Source organism: Osmerus eperlanus, chromosome 26 (genome assembly GCF_963692335.1).
Source record: "Osmerus eperlanus chromosome 26, fOsmEpe2.1, whole genome shotgun sequence".
NCBI classification, from domain to species: domain Eukaryota; kingdom Metazoa; phylum Chordata; class Actinopteri; order Osmeriformes; family Osmeridae; genus Osmerus; species Osmerus eperlanus.
In genome coordinates, this window is record NC_085043.1 from 8,303,358 (window position 1) to 8,324,996 (window position 21,639).

Consider the following 21,639-nt stretch of genomic DNA (forward strand, 5'->3'; position numbering starts at 1 on the left):
ATCCCTGCTCTCGCTCCGCAGCGCCTCTCCTCCCCAACGGACTTCCATGTTTTCTTAAAGGGTACGGTGTGTGTATGTTTGGTCTTTCCTTAAACATCCCCATTCATGTGCAATCTGAACCACGTTCATAGACTCAAACCTACCTTACAGGGTGAGTGAATGGAGGGGGCCTCACCACATCAGTGTATCTCCGAGGAGCTTGTATCCTGCCACAGAAAATAGGGCACTTTCATATTTATTTAAGTGCCGGGCTCAGATCCAGAGTTCTACTGGGGAGAGACGCAGACGGAGAGAGCTGAGGAAGAAGGTAGCAACCGCAGAAGCGCTGAGGTTTCTCACACACACGAGGACACTGCCATTCAACACAGAAGTGTGTTGGTACTGTGCTGTGCGTGTAGTGTGATGAAACTGCGTGTGCAACAGTGTTTCTGCACGAGAAAGAAAGAGCAAAAGTTGCGGTTTCACGCTCGATGAGGACAAACGAAAAGGAACGAAGGGTCCGTTTCCTGTGTGGTCACGGTTCTCTCACAGCTAACGTAAACGACGCAAGGAGTAATCTGCTAATTAGGAGTCACAGTGCTGTCATCTCCTGTACAGTATGTCTAAATATTAGGAGACCTACAGTGGAGGTGCATAAGAACAGATCACGGAAATGTAGCCCGCAGTTTGGACATAGGTTGGCGTTTTCAATCATTTTATTATTATGATTATTTTTTTATTTTTTTAAACAACACTTCCTCCTTGTGGATTGACCATGAACTACAGGGGCCTTGGTAAACTGCCTGTGCATGGACTATGGGACAGCACTGCAACTCAAGATGTTGAAGCTTGTTCCTGGAAATCTCCTTTTTGATTATGCCACGTATTTGAATTTACAATTACTAATCAACCGCTATCCCTGTTAAATTTTAGGCCATGGTTCAGAGGATTGCGTTCAAAGGATCACAAATGACAAGCTCTTGATTTGATTGACTTTATTTGTAAGGCACCTTAAGTACTTCCTTACTGCAGAACATTTCATGTATTTATAGTAAATGTATCGTTACTTTTTATATTTCACCTTTTTGTTTAAATGAAGCTATGATTTCATGACACAAAACATTTTTTTTTTTTTTTTTTGCCAAAGTACACACTTTAGGTTTTACATTATACACAAAATAAGTATTTAAAAAAAGACCTTTACAAAGCTCAAAATGCTTACAATGCTTCACGCTAGGATCATGGCAAGAAGGACAAGCATTAGGATGGGGGTAGGGGGCGGGGCTTAGAGGAGGGGGCAGGGCTTACAGGAGGGGAGGGAGGGGGGGTCAGAGGAGGGGAGGGATTGGGGGGGGATAATAGTTGACGTACTGCAGTTCCTCTGGTGTGTCATAAGTACTGTAGGACAAGAGCACAAAAACCACCCAGGACTGAAACAGAAGATGCAGCAATTTACACATAAAAGCTTTATATGTAGAACTGTTTACACAGACTGGCCCTCCACTACCAAAACAAACACGTAGAAATCATCTGGATCTGAATCTTTAAACGGCCTAACTCTCATTCTATTTCATAGCGGTAATATATATATAAAAAAAACAACAAAAAAAACAAGTGCATCGATCACAGAAAATGTCGGACCAAACTTTTCAAAAAATGTTCTCTGCTAACAGAACGAAGAGTCCCCCCCTCCCACTGACTAGCCGCCCCAGTCTCTACTGTCACCATGGAAACAGCCGTCTACCCGGCCCGGTTCCCCGGTAGCGGGTCAGACTGGAGGACGACCAGCGGGCCGTAACCCCCGGCGACCGCGCTGTTCAGACTCATTGCGCGCTGGCCGCAGACGACTCGTCCAGCGTTCACCTTCTAGACAGTTTCAGTTCTACACACCCTCACAGTGTATACCAGCAAACACGTAGAGAAGAATGTTGGCTATAACATGTGTTTGGGGGGGGGGGGGGTCGTCATGGGAAACGGCTATCATCACATGCTGTATTCACAGGGCGTCACGAAATCAACGGTCGGCCGAAAAAAATTAAATGATACTTAACACACCAATCCCTTTCCTCCTCCCAGACTCACACCAACAATCACAGTCTTTAACCACGAGCCACCAAACACTTCTACCATCACCATAGTCATCATTATCATCATCACCACCCACAGTTTCCATATCACATCTACCTGTCCGTTCTGGCCTAAGGGGTCGTTCTGTTTGAATCTCACAGAGCCATCGTCTTACGGGCAGGCAGACCATCTCCCCCATCTCCCCCAGCTCCACAGGGGAGGGGGGGGGGTGGAGGGGCAATGTCATCCTGTTATTTTACAGACACAGGAGGCCATTTGTGCTTCAATTTACAGGAATAAAATCATTTGGCGGTGGACAGTAACCACACCAAATAGAGGAGAGCGTTTGTGTACATATTCTACACGTACACATACACACACAAAATAAAATCCTGCTCGGCCAAATGATGAAGATTTGGGGCGAGTTTTCTACATCGGGCATTCAGTCTTCCTCTCCTCTGACCTACAGCAGACAGCTTGCTTCCTAAAATAGCCGGGACGCCTCGCGCTCGGCAACATGACTCAGACGACGACACAGAGCCGCTCTCTGAAACACACTCCTCGCCCTCTACTGGTCGACAGGGGGAACTGCGCCCCCTGCCCCTCCTTCCTCCCCCTGGCCAGATGCAGAGCGTGATATGAGGGCACTTTCCAGAGGAGAGAGGACACCACCCCCCGTGTTATCTCTACGTTTAGATGGGGGGGGGGACGGTGGGCCTTTCAGGTGAGGTGCTGCAAAGCTCAGTACCTCAGCAGGATGGATAAGGATCAAGGAGCTATGGAGGGGAGGGAGGTGAATTTGTTTTGTGGACTGATAGCAAAATCTGGGAGAGAAACGGCTTCGAAGCGACGGCAAGAAAAGGGGATTTCTTCTCGTTTTCGCCTTTAGAAACTTCGATTTCTATTATCTCTCGATATCTAGACGTCTTCTTCCAAGAAAATGACCCTGCTTTTCTCGCCGGGTCAAAAGCCAGCGCTAGCGCGTTGCTACGTAAGAGCGCAGCTTCACATCGTATCTGAAGGGGGCTGTTTCTCTCTCTAGGGCTGAGAGGGTCTCAACACAGCGGTGGCGGTCTTGGCTACCTAGCATAAACGTTGGGAACGTCCTTTGGAAACAGTTTACATTTTCAAAAGAACAAAGGGGGGGGGGGGGGGAGGAGGAAATGCATGTAGTCTCATTCAAGCTGTGTGAGCCAAACCACACAACTTTATTTAACCCAAAAACCAGACAGAGGATTTAAGACCTACCACCAAAATCTACCAGCAGCTTGTCTGCTAGTAGCTGCTAAGAAATGTAATGCTCTCATGCGAAATCGGACACAAATGTCAAGCTCTCATTAACCTACGGGCTTGCGAGCTAATTTTGTGCAATAAATCAACTGCCGGGTTTCTTAGCCCCTATAAGACTGTTGATAACATTGTTTAGTTAATTAACCCACTCAAGCTATGTGACATTCATACTCATAGACTGACCCTATAAGAGCGTGAGAAAAAGGGAGAGCGAGCCTGTGAGAGAGAGAGAGACAGAGAGAGAGAGAGAGCGAGCCTGTGAGAGAGAGAGAGAGAGAGCGAGCCTGTGAGAGAGAGAGCGAGAGAGCGAGAGAGCGAGAGAGCGAGAGAGAGAGAGAGAGAGAGAAAGAGGTCCATCATAAGAAAATAAAACCCAAATATCAAAAAGCTTACTGACAGACAGAAACAATCACATACACAAATGAATTATTTCAAGAAAAAAAAAAAGATTGTTATATTAAAAAGAATCAACACTGTACACAATTCTGAGTATGTGAAATGATGGCAACAGCATTGGATAGGGAGAGAAAAAGAGAGAGAGAAGGGGAGAGGGAGAAACAGAGAGAGAAGAAAAAGAGAGAAAAACAGAGCGAAAGATTTAAAGACCGAAAAAAAAGAGAGAGAGAACCAAAGAAAAGTGTAAACCAAGCGCCGGTGAACTTCAGGGAGCTTGAGAGGGGTGAGCGGGAGAGAACAGGAGTCCAGTAACCCCAGCTGTTCCATGCTGCCCAATCTGGAGGTTCTGATGGGGGGGGGGGGGGGGGGGGGCAGACTGAGCGCTGGGAGGGAGGGAGGAGAGGAGGGCAGGGAGAGAGGGGAGCGCTAGTCGGACTTGTCCCCATCCTCCTCGCGGTGGCTGTCGGCCCCCTCGCGGGACGCCTTTTCCTCCTTGGCCAGCTGGGCCTGGGATGCCAGGATGGAGGAGAGGGAGAAGAGCCCGGAGGAGGAGGTGACGGCCGGCAGGCTGGGCTGGCTCAAGCCCAGGGGCAGGGGGGTCATGGGCAGGGCCAGACCCTGGAGCTGAGACAGCTGGTGAGCCTGGAGCTGCTGCTGCGGGCAACACACACACACGCAGCTCAAACACAGGTAAGAGGTACACACACACACACACACACACACAGAGTAGAGATACACACACAGTAGGAGTGGGCAAATCGGCAATCAGTCAACTTTAGTATTTTGACACAGAGGACATTCAAGTGGTCTGAGCTTTGCCCTGAGCTGCTAAAACAAACTCAAAAGATAACTCAACTATTACACCTTTGAGGGAGCTTTTTGTACATTAATTGCAATTGTAGAAAATACAACTTTTTTGTGGACCGGCAAACTGGCTAGTGAATGTTCAGAGGAGGGTCGGCCATCTTGTTTAGCTCTGGTTTCCCTTATCAAGTAGAAAAGCAACTGTTTACAGACTTGGGATGTGATGTGTGCATGCGCAGGATGTACGCATTCTCTAGCTTCATTGCCCACCATGATTTCTCATTTTAAATAAACACGAGGACAGAAGAAAAAAAGGATTGACGGTATCATTCGCGTTTACCGATATATACGTATCAATGACCCAAAAATCTATGTTGGAATCGGAGTGACGATAAAATATCGCAGAAAGAAATAATCGCGATACTGAACCATATCGATTCCCCCCCTCCATCTCTAACACATGGAGGTACAGTACACACAAACTGTACATTATATAACATATACAACTGGTGTCTGGAGTTACCCCATGGGGGGCACCAGACATGCATGGGGCCCCCAGAGAGGGCTGGGGGCCCCAAGACAGAGTGGCCCCTGGGGTCTGGAAGAGGAGTAGCTTACCCTGATGATGGAGTTCATCTCTGGAGGGGTGACCTGCTTGGCCCGCTCGATGGCCCCCAGGACCTGCTGCTGGTGCTGGGGAACAGAAACACCCCGAGGGGGGTTAGATCCATACTCCAACACTGACCCTCCAGGGTCTTCACCCATTCAGTTAACACCACCACCACCACCTCTCCCATTCTAAGATTCCCCCTGATGCAGAATCAATGATCCCGCCCCCCCCTGCCCTCCAGGGTTGTCATAAGGGGGGGGGGGGGGTGTAATCAGTTCAGGGATGGTCCATCATCTCAGCTCACACATGAGTTATGGCTGGATGTATTGGTAGTGGGAGGTGAGAGAGGGAGGGGGAGAGAGAGAGAGGGGAAGGGAGGGTGGAGGAGAGGGTGATTAAGGCACCGACACGGGTCGAGAGAAGGAGAGGGGGGAAAAAGGGGGGGTGGGGTGGGGGAGGGGAGGGTCAGATGAGAATGATCTCATTCCAGGCAGAGGGGGTTGGTAATGGTGTTTAGGTAGGGGGGGAGGGGGTTGGGCTGGGGGGGGGGGTGTTTACCTCCTGGGACAGGTAGGGGAGGACTTGAGCGCATATCCCGTTCAATCTCTTCACAATCTCTGCCTGCGGAGGGAGAGAGGAGGGGAAGGGGGAGGGAGAGAGGAGGGGAAGGGGGAGGGAGAGAGAGAGGGAAGCACAGAACATTAGCCTCATTCAACTCCCTCCACGAACACACAATTTCAAACCCATCGACACACCGGCACACACAGCCACGGGGACACAGGCAGGCATTGAGCTACACACACACACGCTCAGGCGTGGAGCCACACACACACACACAACCGTATCACATCACATTGGGAAAGGTATTACCATAACCAACTCATATATGCAAATCTGTGGTAATTGAGTTAGTTTCTAATTCCGGGTGATGTGAGAGAAGAGGTCTCCTCTCGCTCATTGCTCATGCAGGGCACGGCTCAGATGAACGCTCCCCTTCTCATCTCTCCATCATTAGAAAGACTACCTGACACCAGCGCTCTCTCAGTTAATACCTCTCTGTTCTACTGACACTACACTGCCTCTCTTCTCTGGATGGGCTAGGCTTAACCACACACACACACACACACACACACACAGGTAACGCGCGCGCACACACACTTGCTCACAACGTACTCGCCGAGCACACAGCCCCTTCACAGACGCGCACCCTCACAGTCACACAAAAGTACAATGGAGGGAAATGAAAGAAACAGGAGAGAGAGAGACAAAGAGAGAGAGTGAAAGAGATTGAGATGGAGAGAGATAAAGGGAAAGAAAGAGAGAGCGAGAGAGAGAGAGACACTGTACGAAACGGATGAAAAACAAGGAGACAAAGACACTGCAACAACAAAAAACCCAATTCAATACATCCCCGGTCCAATCCTGCACTAAACTGTCTCCAGATCCCCTGCTGGAGGGGCCAGACAACATCCATGGATAGATGGAGAGATAGCGGGAGGGAGGGAGGGAGAGAGAGAGAGGGAGGGGAGCTGGCTGTACACAAAGCCCAGACTTGAATGCTGCTCGACACTCGTTTCTACACATCCCCTTCAATTTCAACTCTCTAATGGAACTAGCGTTCATCTGAACCCACTCACACGGCAACGCACACCCACACGCCGTAAACACATGCACGCGCAACCCATACACGGCAACACCACAAAAAAAACACATGCCCACACACCAACGCACAGACACACCAATACAGAAACACACCAACTCCGACACACACACACACACACTCCTCGCCTCTGAATTTCTAAATATTTCATCCCTGTCAGATAAAGGAAGGGGGGGGTGGGGGTGTGCGTGTGATGAATTGTGCTCATGAGGCTGAGCGCGGCTGTGTGCGAGTGTGTGTGTGTATGCGCGCCTCCATTTTTCACTGCGTGTGCAGGTCTCCCAGTATGGCTGTCAGCATCGAGCCGTCAATCTTCCCCCGGAGCCGGCAGCGCCAGACGAGGTCAGAGATAAGGCCGGGCCCGCGGAGGCCCATCGCTCTCCTTCAGCAGCCTGGGCATAAATTACTCCCCTGGCCCCAGCCCCGCTCCCTGATCTATGGGCACCGGGCTCCGGAGCAGCCCCCTGACAGCAGGCCCCTGACAGAGGCCCCTGTCCTGTGTGGATGGTGTGGGGCTAAACCTGGAGCTGTTAGCTGGGCCGGGGCAGGGTGATGAGAACATGTGTTCAGACGGCCGGTGTTGGAGGAGGGCAGATGAGGGTCTCTTACCTGCTTATGCATCTCTATGTTCAGCCCGTAGGACATCTCATAGTACTGGAAAACAAGCAGAGATGAGCCGTTACAATACTGAGACGACGATCACACCATGTGCATGGCTTGTGTGGTGTGTGTGTGTGCGTATGTGTGCATCTTAGAGTAAGTGCATATGGTGTGTGTGTGTTAGTGGGTGTAAGTGTGTGTGTGTGTGTGTGTGTGTATGGTGTGTGCTGTGTAAATGAGACAGCCACCAGCTAAGCCTGTTAATCACCCACTCTGTCTGTAGGGGCATGACTCTGCCACTGTAAAACAAACAACACTGAGATCTCTCTCTCACACGCACGCACGCACACAGACACACACACGCGCACGCACAGGGGTATGAGAGGAAGAGGGAGAGAGACTATCCAAACGGCACGTCCCTAAAGCAATTACAGCGCCGGGGAAATGGAGGTGCGAGCGTTCACTGGCGGCGGAGAGGGGGAACACGATAGGCTATTAGAGGGGGGGCGGGGTGGGGGGGGGGGGCGGGGTCGGGGCGGGCCCTGCCGATGGAGACGCGAGCCGAGCGTCACAGATTAGATGAGATTACGCCAGTCAACGGATCAATTAGAGGCAGAATATCAGACAGCTACACGGGCCTCACCAGAGACAATGAGATTAGTTGAGAGGTGGAGCGTGTGTGAGGGAGTGTGTGAGGGAGTGTGTGCGTGTGCGTGTGCAGGAGGGTGGGGGAGCGGGAGGGCACTCGACACAAAAGGACCAGAGATGAGGAGAGAGACAGAGAGAGGAGGGCGAGAGACAGCCGCAACAACCGCACATGAAGGAGAGAGTGAAAGACAGAAAAGGAAAGAGTGAGTGAGTGAGTGAGAGAGAGGCAGAGCGAGAGAGAGAGGCAGAGCGAGAGAGAGCGAGAGCGAGAGCGAGAGCGAGAGCGAGAGCGAGAGAGAGAGAGAGAGAGAGAGGGGTTAGAGAATGAAGAAGTGTGCCAGAAAGCAGGGGAGATGGAGAATAAGAGACAAAAGGTAGAGAGACTTTATCTATGTCACAATAACACACACACACACACACACACTCTCACCATGATATAATGGCGCTGCATCTCTGACTTCTCGCTGGCCAGCTTGTCACACTCCAGCTTCAGACTGTGGAGGGGGAGAGAGGGGGGAGGGAGGGAGAGAGAGGGGGGAGAGGGGGAGAGAGAGGGGGGAGGGAGAGAGAGAGAGAGGGAAGAGAGAGGGGGGGGGGTGAGAGAGAGACGACAACCTTGTTACAATCTCCGGAGGAGCGTTCACCTTCTGAGAAGACGAGGACGAACACTCCACCATCATCCTCCTCCTCTCACCCTCATCATCCTCTCCTCCCCCACCAGGTGTCCTTCCGGGAAGGACTGTCATTCGGAATAACTCTGGTGTGGGAGGGAGGGCGGAGGAGCAGGGCAAACGAGGGAGAGAGAGACAGAGAGAGGGCGAGAGAGACACAGAGAGAGAGACAGAGAGACAGGGAGAGAGACAGAGAGCGAGAGAGAGAGAGACAGAGAGAGAGACAGAGAGAGAGACAGAGAGAAAGACAGAGAGAAAGACAGTGAGAGAGAGACAGAGAGAGAGAGAGACAGAGAGAGAGAGAGAGACAGAGAGAGAGACAGAGAGAGACAGAGAGAGAGACAGAGAGACAGAGAGAGAGACAGAGAGAGAGACAGAGAGAGAGAGACAGAGAGACATAGACATGGCATGTTTAAATATAGTGTGTGAGTGTGCAGTTATTCAGTGACTCCTTACAGCCATTAGCTGTAATCATGTCACGCGGCGCGCCGCTGATGCCACGCGAGGTGACAGGACAAAGGAGGCCGTGTCAGCGCTGTCACACCGCTTGTCACAAACCAGGGGACTCGGGCGTTCCCTGCGCTTCCACGGCCGCCGTCGCCCCGGGAGACGAGCCGATGAACGCAGATACGAGCCGGGGGAGCGGTCCTGGCGAGGGGGGGGGGGGGGAACGTCAGGAAACGGCGGTTGGATGTTCTGCGGGACGGAGCGTGCGGCGCGATTAAGAGCAGGGTTGGTGGGAGTCGCGGCGTGGCCACCGGCCGCAGGCGGCCTAACGTCGGGGGGGCCAATCAGGACGAGCGGTGGAGAGGCCGCCCAGGTGAGGAGATCAGAGAGTAACGACCTCATTGTCATTCTACGACTCTTCCCCCGTTTTTACCCAGACCAAACCAGGTGCCCAGGGGGAGAGCTGGATAGAACCACATCCCCCCCTGACCTCCTCTCTCTCTCTACCCCTCTCCTCTCCCTCTCTATCAATCTCTCCCTGCTCCCTCGCCATCTCCATCTCTCCATCTCTCTATCTCTCAGCCTGCAGCCTCCACTTATCCAAATCGCTCTCTTCCCTCAAAAAAAAAAAAAAAAAAAAAAAGGGGGTCTCTGGAAGCAGCCAGACCCACATACATATGTTGCCGTTGTCATGGCGACTGGCCTCCCCGCTGCCTGCCTACCTGAGCCGTAGCGGGGGGGGGGGGGGGGGGGGTCGGCTTTGTGGGGCTGTGATTGGCTGAGGCAGCCCTCCGCCTCCCCCCTCCCCCCCCCGGCTCACAGGAGCTCTCAAACGACACTTTGATGGAGTTTTATTGCTGCTCCTTCCGCCTCTAAATCGCTCCTGCTGTCATCTTTATTTTGATTTATGTATTCCCTGATCTATTTATGCATGTGAGGGGGGCGGGAGCGACAGTTACAACGTTGGCTGCGGCGCTCAGGAGCCCGCCCGCCCGCTTCCTGTGAGAAGCCTGAACACAGCCTCCTACAAAGCCCTGTGTCCCTCTCCAGTGCTGCAGACATCGTCAGGCTGCGCCAGACAAAAAGGTATTCTCTCAACTGCCGAGCCTTCTGAAGGAGGAGGAGGGGGGGGTTAAACGACAGGCAGGGCCACCGCCGCCCTGGGAATCACACACCAATGGCCTGGCGGCCGTGCTGCAACCACGGAGACAGTTGTCAGACCAGCGGGGGGGTTCAAACACGGCCCCCTTCCCTCCCTCCCTCCCTCCTCTTTCATCTGGCTCCGAGGTGCAGGGGGGAGTAACCTAACCCTCTACAGGTGGAGGGGGGGGGGCCTGTGGAAGGCCCGCTTCAAAACCCAAGACGCCAAACAGGAAATGACTCCCACTGATGAAAACGCCTCCAAATGGCCCACGAGGCAGCGAAAGGAATCAAACGGAGCGATTGGAATCTGGATTTTTCAAGCACTAAATTAATTACCAGGTCCCTGACGAGGACATACTTGTTGGGTTCTGGCTTTGTAAAATAAAAATATATATATATCTACTCAAGGACCGCCGTTAATACGACGGTTAGAAACAGCTGGTTTCTGCCTCATAGGAGAGATGCAGGGTTCCAAGTGGATCAAGTCTGTTCCCAAAATAGAGCCCCCCCCAAAAAAACTGTCCCACTTTCATCTCCTTGTCTTCCCAACTGACAACTACAAGGTGTCAGGAAGTGTCTTTTTTCAGGCGTGTGGAGAGACGGTTCACTCTCCATTGCCCTTGCGTCTTTCCTCACAGACATCGGACAAAGTGCTTTTCTCTGTATCGAACCACACGCGTTCGGTTATCGGTCGTGTACAAATTTGTCCAGTTGCGTGGGCCTGCCCTGTGTGTGATAGTTGTGTTGTTATGGATCAGGTTGTCAAGGGTTCAACCGTTACTCCCTTAGATCAGCATGCTGTCTGAGGATGAGGGTTAGGGTAAGGGAGGGGGTTAGGTTGAGGATGAGGGAGGGGGTGAGGATGAGGGAGGGGGTGAGGGTTAGGATGAGGGAGGGGGTTAAGATGAGGGAGGGGGTTAGGTTGAGGATTAGGGTAAGGGAGGGGGTTAGGTTGAGGATGAGGGAGGGGGTGAGGATGAGGGAGGGGGTGAGGGTTAGGATGAGGGAGGGGGTTAAGATGAGGGAGGGGGTTAGGTTGAGGATTAGGGTAAGGGAGGGGGTTAGGTTGAGGATTAGGGTAAGGGAGGGGGTTAGGTTGAGGATGAGGAAGTGGGTTAGGGTGAGGCCCTACCTATGGTACTGTGCTTGGAGAAACTGGAACTCATCCTTGATCCGGTCACACGAGTCGGAGGTCGTGAATTTCAGCTGCTGCGATGAAGCCTGGATCAGGAAGAGAGAGAGACACACACACAGAGGAGGAAAGGTCAGACACGTGTCCATGACATTGAACACCTTCGTATTCCGTACATGTTTATGGTATACAACTTCCTGCCACAGTCGATTCCTTGTTTGTGCGAGCTTGCATGGCGAATAAACCCATTTCCGATTCCGATTCCAGTTGGAAAAGACGACAAACATTCGTCAAGTCGGCGGTTTGGATTCACCCCTAAAGATGGCGGTGGACGGCTGTGCCCGCAGAGACAGCCACACACCGCCTCAGCACAGCTCAACAGAGGCCAAATCTGGTTAGATATTTCAGCACGCGGGCAGAAAGCCTCCACTTGGGTCTGACAACAGGAAGTATCTGATCGCCACTTTTATGGAAAGTGCTCAGAGCGGGAAAGAAGGATGTGTCACACTGCCACAGCGGACACTGTTACAAAAGAAAGCACTTTCCAAACGGCTGTTATTAAAACAATAACAGTCCCTTTGGTCCATCCTAGCGAGTTGGCAGTCAGGATTCTCCTCTTAAGCACTGCAACTTCTTTTTTTTCCTTTACGTTATCAGTCCAAACGGCCATGATAAAACCAGTGCAAACAGCAGTGGACGAGACAGAGTTTGTGTCAACACAAGACACTTAGAGGGAGGCAGGCAGACAGGGAGGGAGGCATGCAGAGAGGCAGTCAGGGAGGGAGGGAAGAGGGGGTGAGGCAGGGTGGAGGGGGAGGCAGGGTGGCATGCAGAGAAGCAGGCACGCAGGGAGGGTGGAGTGGGGGTGGCAGGGTGGAGGGGGAGGCATGCAGGGAGGGAGGCATATAGATAAGCTGGCTGGCTGGCTGACTGACTGACTGTTCCGTACTCCAGCATGACTGCTCCAGCTGAACCATGGAGCCAGCCTGCGGGTAGCCTCCTGCGCTGGGAGGGGAAGTGATTTCCTCCCTATGTAGCACAGCATGCTAACGTTTAAAATACCAAAGGTTCCCTGAGTCAATAGCCTCAGGTGGAGCGCACTCTACTGCAGAGACAGACAGGGGGGGGGGAGGGGGGGGTAGAGGGGGAGGGGGTGTAGAGGAGAGAGAAAATAAACAAAGAGGTGAGGGGAGAGGGATGGAGAGAAGAATTATAAAATGAAGAGGGTGGATAGAGAGACAAAGAGAGAGAGGGAATACTGAAAGAGGGAAGAAAAAAGAGGGCGAGAGCAATTAGAGGGAGGAAGGGAGAGAGAGAGGAAGAGAGAGAGAGAACGAAAGAGAGGAACAGAGAGAGAGAACGAGAGAGAGAGGGGGTAGGGGCCATGCTGCCTGGCCTCTCTGAGCGACCCTCCACCCCAGCACTGGCTCCCAGACCCTGGCCCTAGACAGCTCCAGGGCCCCAGAAGCATGTGTTCCACCCTGGCACTAACACGCCCGTTTCAAACCATCCCATCACTGCGGTTCGTTGAATCATCGCTGTTTAGCTCTGTCTGGGCAGACTACATCTGTGCTCGCGCTAGTCCAGGACGCCAGCTAAAGCTGCAGACCTAAGCATGACGTGTCTGGTTCCCAAGCATCGCTACTGAGATGTCCGTTTGTTCCTATAGTTACCTGACTACTGTTTCCTGCCAGTAGACTTGTGCTGACCAGAACTAGCTTGGCTGTGGGGCTTTGGAGGCTAAGGCAGATGGATGCACATAATGTTAATGAAATACAGCTGCAACACAGTGACACGTGCCATCTGGTGTGACAGAGGCAAGTGCCTGCACTCTGTGTGAGTGTAAAATTGTGTGTGTGTGAGAAATAAAGGGGAGGGGGCCTGCGTGCGTGCGTGTGTGTGAAGAACCACGTCACGATGCAGGGCAAGATAAGCCACCATAATACGCTCCGTTACCAGAACAACGAACACACAGTCACTGCCATGAATCGTACACATGCATGTGTGAGCCCACACACACACAGCTCCAAGATGTAGGACAATCTCTAATTTGATTCTGCCCCATTCCTTTGAGATGCAATTAAGAGCATTAAAAAGGTTTGAGCGCTGGTGGGCTGATTGAGACAGTCTTCAGTGAATAAATGGGATTCATCGTTTCAGTAAATTGCTGCCCCCCCCCTTCCCCCTCCCCCTCCTCGATTTGGAGAAGAAATCTCAGTGTTCAATCCATGTGAAATCTAGTACAAACCATAATGTCCATCTTAAATAAGGATTACTCTCCAAATCCTGTGTTTCTGCTTTGCGGATCACACTACAAAAGGCGGGTGGAAGACTGGGAGATTACTGCGTGTGTGTGTGTGTGAGATTCTACTGCTTCTCTCTCACTCACTCACACCATCATTGGGCATCATCTGAAAACATCCTAGACTAAATCCTGCCTCAGGGAACAGCAGCGCTACGAAGCAAGGACCAACTGTTTACATCTCTAACTAAAGGGAGTGTGTGTGTGTCTGTGTGTGTGTCTGTGTGTGTGTGTCTGTGTGTGTGTGTGTCTGTCTGTGTGTGTGGTAAGAGATTGAAATCGGTGCTGGGCGTTCTAATCATTTACTAATGACAGGATGTTATCAAGCTCCTTAACTGAAGGCAGAGGATTAACAACACCCACAAAGACAGTATTTTCTTTCTGCCTCCTTATTATAACCCAGCAGACCCAAATCAAATCAAACGCTTTTCAGCAATACAGCGCTTTTCAGCACACACACACACACACACACACACACACACATCAGGTAGGACACTATTGATATACTGCTACAGTGGAATCCACCTAAATATCCCATCTCAGTAAGCTGTAGTAGCCCTGCTAACACAAGGGCCCAGGCCAACACAGGGCCCAGGCCAACACAAGGACCATGGCTTACACAAGAACCATGGCTAACACAGGGGCCAGGCCAACACAAGGACCATGGCTAACACAAGAACCATGGCTAACACAGGGGCCAAGCTAACACAAGGGGCCAGGCCAACACAAGGACCATGGCTTACACAAGAACCATGGCTAACACAGGGGCCAGGCCAACACAAGGACCATGGCTAACACAAGAACCATGGCTAACACAAGGGCCCAGGGGCTAACATTAAGGCCATGCTAGCACAAACAGGGTGCTAGGATCAGGCTAACACAGAGGCCATGCTAACGCTAAGGACAGCCCGGGCAAGCTGCTAGAAAAGGCTGTGTAGAAACTTGAATTGCGTCTCGAGCGCCTGACAAGGTTTTTCGCTACAGCACAGGGAATCTAATCCTGTTTGGGCCAGGAATTTGATTTTGATTGTTATCTCCCCGGACCAGCGCAGGGCTTACCCTCATTCTGAGACAGTGTTATCCTCCGCCCTGAGCCCAGCTGATTTGACCTTGTTAAGATGCTTTAAAAGGGATTACGCTGCTTCTCTCACTTCCAGTGAAGTGCGCTTGCAAACACAAGCTTGGCTTCCCTGCCCAGCGGAACACGGGCCAAGCCTGGAAGTCACAACACACACACACACAGCTGTAATTGAGGGCATGCCGACACACACAAAACACACACATACACTCAAAACACACACATACACCCGACACATAAACAGACACATGAGACCGTAGCGGAGAGAAGGGGGGGGGGGAAATGCGAGTGGCTGCGAGGCGAGAGGAAATGGGCAATTTGTCAGAGAGAAGGGAGAGTGGTGAGGGCGACAGAGCTGTAGGTTTGGAAACCATGGCGCAGATTAAAACTGGCCGAGTCGAGGGGGCTGTGAGATTACAGAGAACGCGGTTGTGTTGGTGATTGATGCCTTGTTGTAAAAAAAACCCAAGGTTGTTACTTACAAACGTCCAGAGGGAGGCAAAAGGAGGGTGGACTCCCAAGGTTTCACGAAACTAGTAAGTGGACAAAGAAAGCAGACCTGATGCTCACGTTGACAGGGAGTCCCTCCTTAACCCTTGTTCTGTCTGGTAAACAAGGGCGTAGTGTAGGGACGCTAGCTGGCGAGCTAGCTACTTGGCTAAGCTAACAGCCCAAACTAACTGATTCAGTTTCAAGCCGGTTCTGTGTCTCAAACTGTAGTTTATTGGCAACAATAATCCGCGCCGAAAGGTTTTGGTCTCACGTTACGTGTTTGATATTTGCAGTTGGACCGGTTCCTGCGGTCGCTGTCTCAGACACGGAGAGACCTCTACGATTAGCGTTAGGCTACACTGACCAGTCTGGTAGTGAAAGATACAGCATCTTGAATAACACCCGTGATGACAGCATCCTTCAGAAGGGATAACACAGAGTTAATGTAAAAAAAAATCTTGAAATGAAAGTACAAGCATGTTTTTTTGTTTGTTTTTTTTAACTTTTTTTTCTCCAAAAATGTCTTTAAAAAAAAAAAGGGAAAAAAGATCGGTAGGGAAGTAGATGTGTGTGTGGGACTAGGTGTGTGTGGGACTAGGTATGTGTGGGGGACTAGGTGTGTGTGTGTGTGTGTGTAGTGTAAGAGCTGTAAGAGCTAACCGCAGCCCTGAGTGAGTGAGGACCACTGTGGATCTCCAGGTCTGAATGATGCAGCAGGATGAGGCGTTTAGTTGTCCCAGGCTCTTTCTCCTGCCCCCCCCCCCCCCCCACAGTCTCCAGGAGAGAGGACAGCTAATTCTCTTGTCTGGCCTCTGCAGTAGTGCTGTTCTGGCAGGTCTGGGGCCTGGGTTGGGGTTGGCCAATCAAACGCTCCCCTGCCAAGGCGCTTTGTTCCAGCCCAGCGCCCTGCTCAGGGGTGCGGTTGCCCCCCCCTTTGCCTCCCTCGGCGCCCCTCCTGAATACTGATGCTGCCGCTCCACTTCTGCTCCCCCCCTGCTTGCGCACACACACCCCTCCTCTCGCTCCCACACACACACACACTCAATTTGCTTGTGCCCTCTTTAACACGCACACATTTTTCACCATCCCCACTCTCACTCTCTACACGCCATCCTCTGCTTTGTCCTTTACACACACACACACACACACACACACACGGAATAATGTATACAGACAACAAAAGGCCATCCCACACAAACAAGGCAGGCAATCATTTATGAATTCATAAAAACCAGGCATGTAAACCCACCCCCACACACATCCCCCAACACAAACTGGCTCTCGCTCAGACATCCAAACAAGGCAGTAGATGCGAGCCTGTAACAAGTGTCTACAAATCGTAAAGCCCCTCCCCTCCTCGTTTCCACACAAGCAACCCCCACCTCATGTGGACTGCAGAGAGAAGCGGCGGCCATGTTGCTCCAAACCATGGCAAAACACAGAGCTGGAGGGTGGAGCAACTTTGTGAGCTCTAAACCTCAGCATGAACCCAGAGAGGAAGGGAAAGGGCAGTGTGTCTGTGTGTGTACACACAAGAGCAAATGTTCTACCGTGTGTGTGTAATAGGGGCTTGGAAAGTGTCCCAACCCCCCCAACCCTGTAGCATTTTTGATAATCAGCCAGTGTGGCCCTCTGCGAAAATCAATATCACCTGTGACCCATGGCCTCTGTTCAGCCCCTCAACGGGGCAGCCCCCCCCCCACGGTGTGTGTGTGTGTGCTCGCGTGTGTGTGAATGTGTGTGCTCGGGTGTGTGTGTTAGAGAGAGGGGGGGGGGCTGTGTTTGTCATGGTAATGAGCTGCCCTGCCCTTAACGACCCAGACATCTGTTGGCCTGTGTGTGTGTCAAGCTCCACATTCAATTTGTTCCCCAGAAACAAAAAACAGATAAGACCCTCGAGGCCAGTAAGGATGTGTGTGTGTGTGCGCGCGCTGGCACACACGCAAGAGCGTATAAAAAAAATAAAAAAAACTATTTGCCCATGTTATGGTTACCGACTGAGGGTTTTTGTTGGGTTTCCCCTGATGCAAAATTTTTTATCTCGGTAATCACTCTTAAAAGGGTGGTCGATGTAAGCTACGAGAGAAGGTGAAGGGTGTGTGTGTGCGTGCCACTCCGCGCACGTGTGTGTGTGTGTAATAGAGCGATTGAGCGGGGGCGGGAGGGAGTTTGTTTAATGGGCGAGACAAGGGACTGTGGGGATTAGGGCCCCCCCCTCCCCCCCCCTCCCCTCCCCCCCTCCCTCCCCCTCCCCTCCCCCCCTCAGCTGGAGGCTGGAGAGAAAAGGCCGGGGGCCGTTCTGTTAATTCAAGTGGGCTTAATAATGCCTGTGCCCCCTCTGCCCCCGGCCCCCTGGCCTCCATCAGATCTGGGAGGAAACGCATGATAAAGAGAGACAAGGAGGGGGAGGGGGGAGTGTGTGTGTGTTCTTACAACCTGTGGACATGGACGTAGCTATAAAAAAAAAAAAAAAAGGTTCCGTCTTCCAAACCGCACATGTTCCTGCTAACTCTGGCACCATTCCTCTGCTCCTTCCCAGGCAGCGACAGCTTTGTTGATTACTTGGATTAATCAACAACAAACAAACAATATGGGCAAAGGAAAACCATCTGGGTCAAACACGAGAGCAACTAACCAAATGAAGCTTTGTTTAAAGCCACTGGCCGTTCCCAACACACAAGCACGTTCTGCCCACTGGAAGATTACTGTGCAAACATTCTAGTAAATGGTTTGTAAAGGTCATACAGCCACGTCAGCTGTTTATCTGTGCCAGTCACAATGTGTATGCAGTAAACCTGCTCACACTAGGTGCAGCCAGTCCGAACAGGCTGGAAGAACCGCCCGACTGTTTATTTTTTTTAAACACATCATACATGTTAAACATCAGCTTTCCGTTCGAAGGACAGAAGGCGTCACTTGTGTTCCCGGGGGGCCCTTCTCAGATGGGAATATTCAAAGATATTCTATGAGGGACTGGACACACACACACACACACACACCTCGACATGCTGCGTGCGCCCCCCCTCAATATGTGAAGAGTGAGCAGGGAATGATCCATCTCCTGTCAGCTCACCATCCTGGAGGTTCTACTCTGTAACGCTCATATCTATGGCTGTCACCCCACTCCTAGCCCAGGGCTCATGGCAGCAGAGCCAGCAGTACAGGGGGGGTTCTGATGGGGGGCGGGGGGAGGAGCAGAGACGACTCAACTGCTTATTCTGGGGATGTTGAAATAACTGCTGCAAGCTCTTGCAAAGCGTCGCACTAAATCCATAATCCCCGTTTTTAATCCTGTGTGTTGGGTCTTAATACTCCAATCAAGTAGCATAAGGGCACTCAATTGGATTAGAAAATAAGGTGGGGGGGTATAGAAAAAAATTACAAACCCAAAAGATGAGCATAAATGTTCAGGGTTTCACCTTGGGAAAGGGTGAGGGTCTGGTGAGGAGTCTGGAGGGTCTGGATGCTGAGCATTCGAGAGCCCAGCCCAGACTCACCCCAGAGCCCAGCCCAGACTCACCCCAGAGCCCAGCCCAGACTCACCCCAGAGCCCAGCCCAGACTCACCCCAGAGCCCAGCCCAGACTCACCCCAGAGCCCAGCCCAGACTCACCCCAGAGCCCAGCCCAGACTCATCCACTCCCTCACACGTCCCCTGGGGTGATGAACACCTCCAGAATAATGACAGCCTTGCATTGACATGAATATGGATGTTTTAGTCTCGGTATCTGAAGCCTGGCACTGGGTACTTTGTCACACTTTCACATTCTCCCCTCCGCCCCCCAGATCAAACCGGCCAAAACAACTCGTTCATAATTTTTTTTCACCAATTCATGAGAAAGGAAAGAGGGTTCTGGGTAAGTCATTAGTTGATTTGAGGCTTATCCTCTGAGATAAGAGTACCCGTTCGTGGTTGTGATTAGAGATGAGGAGGGGGGGTCCACATTCCAGCATGTGGACCCCCCCCCCTCCTCATCAGCATGTGGACGGGGTTTGAGAGGAAATCTGGGTGAGGTTGGAGGCAGTTAGATCTCTTGCACCACAATTAGGAGCCCTTCTCCTTTTTCTGTGCCGCACACTGATGAGGTGTGAAGTGGACGGGAACCTCAGAGGCTGGGCTCTCAGCCTCGAGGCCGCCTACCTCACGGCCTCCTCCAGAGCCCAGCCAGGCTCTCTCCAAGGGCACACCATTCTCACCCCCATTCATGTCACCAGACATTCAGGCTCAGGTCTGAGCAAACACAACTGTTCCCCTCCTTCTGTGTCTGGAAACAGCGTTAAATTGTTGCTATGGAGAGACGGCACCGTGGCAACATAATAGTCTTGAAATTGTGTTTACCCACATACAACTCCAAGCTTTCTTTTTTCTTCCTTTTACATCACGACCCCCCCCCCCCCACACACACACACACACACACACACACACAGGTGCAAAACGACAACACTGTCCTCCCAGGCGACATTGTTGGTTGCGAAGCAAAGGATATTTTAAAACGGCAGGTTAAATTACACCTGCATATACAAAATGTGTGGGTTTCATCCAATGGCCATGGGGTTGGGAATGTTTACCCTAGATACATGAAAGCCACTGGACTAGAGTTTCTGTAACCATGGAAACGGGAGATTTAGGGGAAAGAGACCAGATGCAGGCCTTGAGACAGAAACCCACCTTGTTTCTAGGCACGGTCAAATCCTCCTAGACTTATGCTGAAGCCTTGCCAATGCAGATGCAAGCCACAAGAACTACATACATCATCTCAGATACAAGCAAGTCACGTCACATTGCTTTGTTGATAAAAATTAATATGTAATAACAAATACTAGTGATTTAGAGGTGCTTTTGAATTCAGAATTTGAAGTTGCACCAACAAATAAAGTTACAAAGGGATGGTCTGCATTGAATGTCGACAAATCCATCCCAAAATGCACAGATCACAGAAATTTTACTAATTCATGCGTAGGTCAACTTTACTTCTGGACTAATCTGAATGTGGCATAGACGATCTTTGGCCTTGCATTTGGTTAAGCCTATGTCTAAATTTAATAGGACAATACCATTATTTTACAATTCGATAATGATGCAATCCACAAATAAATTCAACTATTGCTAATAGTGCATCTTTCTTGTGACGATAAAGTCATAGTGCATTGTTCTCGATGGGTAAACACGTCAGAAAATAATTTAAGATTTTGATCAGCATTTTCTTGTAAACCCAGATGTGCCTGGAAGGTACGCCATTCAAGAATTCTGCAGGTGGGTCCTTTCAAAAGTAGTTAACTTGTTTATTAGTTGCATACATGCAATTAACATGAATATTAAATTCACTTACTGAATGTCTGGATTGTGGAAACATCATGTCAATTCCTTGTTTATTGTTTTCCTTTCCAAATACGATGAATGAGTCAGGCCCTTGAACGCTGGCTTGTGACGGTCCTCTTTGTCCGCAGCTAGCTAGCAAAAACGCAACCTACCCAAATCAAAAAACACACGAGCTGGCCAGATTGCTAAAAAGCTACTTGTACTGTTAGCTCTCGTCTCATGCAGACGGGGAAAGCGGCGCTCTGATTTTGGTCGATTAAGATTAGTTAAGAATGTCTTGTCCAAGTGACGTTAAACAATTAAACATAGATGCAATGTTAGTCAGCTAACTACCTGCTCGAATCCCGTTGCAAGCACTTTGTTGATGAACTGCGAACGTCAAACACACAAATGGCCCGTGCTAGCTAATTCTTCAAAGGATGTCGTCGCTCAAAACGATTCATTACTGTTGCTAGCTTTCAGCTAGCTATGCATGTTAGGTAATTTAAATCCGAATGACAGTAATAGCTAACGTTAACTCTGATTTAGTCGATCGAGGCTCACTTAGTGGGCTATAAAGCCAATGACAGAGAGCTAAATCTATGCTAGCGCTGTGTCAAAAAACCCTGCTAACACACCACGAAGCATCAGAATAAAAAAAGCTTGATTCTCAAAAATAACAAAATGTCTCCGGATTCGCTGAAGTTGATAGCCGCTTCTTCCTAACAAATAAAATAGCTGGCTAGTTACCTCGTGATATTACACAAATAAACGAAGCAGAATATAAACTAGTCTGAGGCTCAAAAAAGCAAATCATATATAGCTAAATTTAAGCTAAATAGAAACACCCGTAGCTGTCAAATGTTGTGCTATGTTCCTCGTTGAACAGTCAGTCGGTGGTGCCTGGTTGTGAAGAGGCAGGCAGTCCATTCCTAGGGTAGGCGCAACGTCACAAAACGCCCCACATAGAAAAGCGACCACAAAGATTTTCAAGCAAACGTCTCCTCTATGCATAGCATTTC

At 50.7% G+C, this 21,639-nt stretch overlaps 1 protein-coding gene across 2 annotated transcripts; it reads right to left on the reverse strand.

The window, feature by feature from the left end:
• Nucleotides 1–1,046: 1,046 nt before the first annotated feature.
• Nucleotides 1,047–21,604, reverse strand: tle5 (TLE family member 5, transcriptional modulator). 2 transcript variants are annotated; one of them, XM_062452371.1, is made up of 8 exons: nucleotides 20,972–21,604; nucleotides 20,649–20,786; nucleotides 11,448–11,536; nucleotides 8,485–8,548; nucleotides 7,416–7,460; nucleotides 5,705–5,767; nucleotides 5,155–5,229; nucleotides 1,047–4,386 (listed from the first exon to the last, which is right to left on the reverse strand). In XM_062452371.1, exons 2-8 carry the CDS (start codon nucleotides 20,673–20,675, stop codon nucleotides 4,159–4,161), a joined length of 591 nt encoding a protein of 196 aa, XP_062308355.1. In that variant the 5' UTR covers nucleotides 20,676–20,786; nucleotides 20,972–21,604; the 3' UTR covers nucleotides 1,047–4,158. The 2 variants fall into 2 exon arrangements, with proteins under 2 accessions (XP_062308355.1, XP_062308356.1); XM_062452372.1 differs by having other exon boundaries at nucleotides 1,047–4,383; nucleotides 20,649–21,593.
• Between the last annotated feature and the right edge of the window lie 35 nt (nucleotides 21,605–21,639).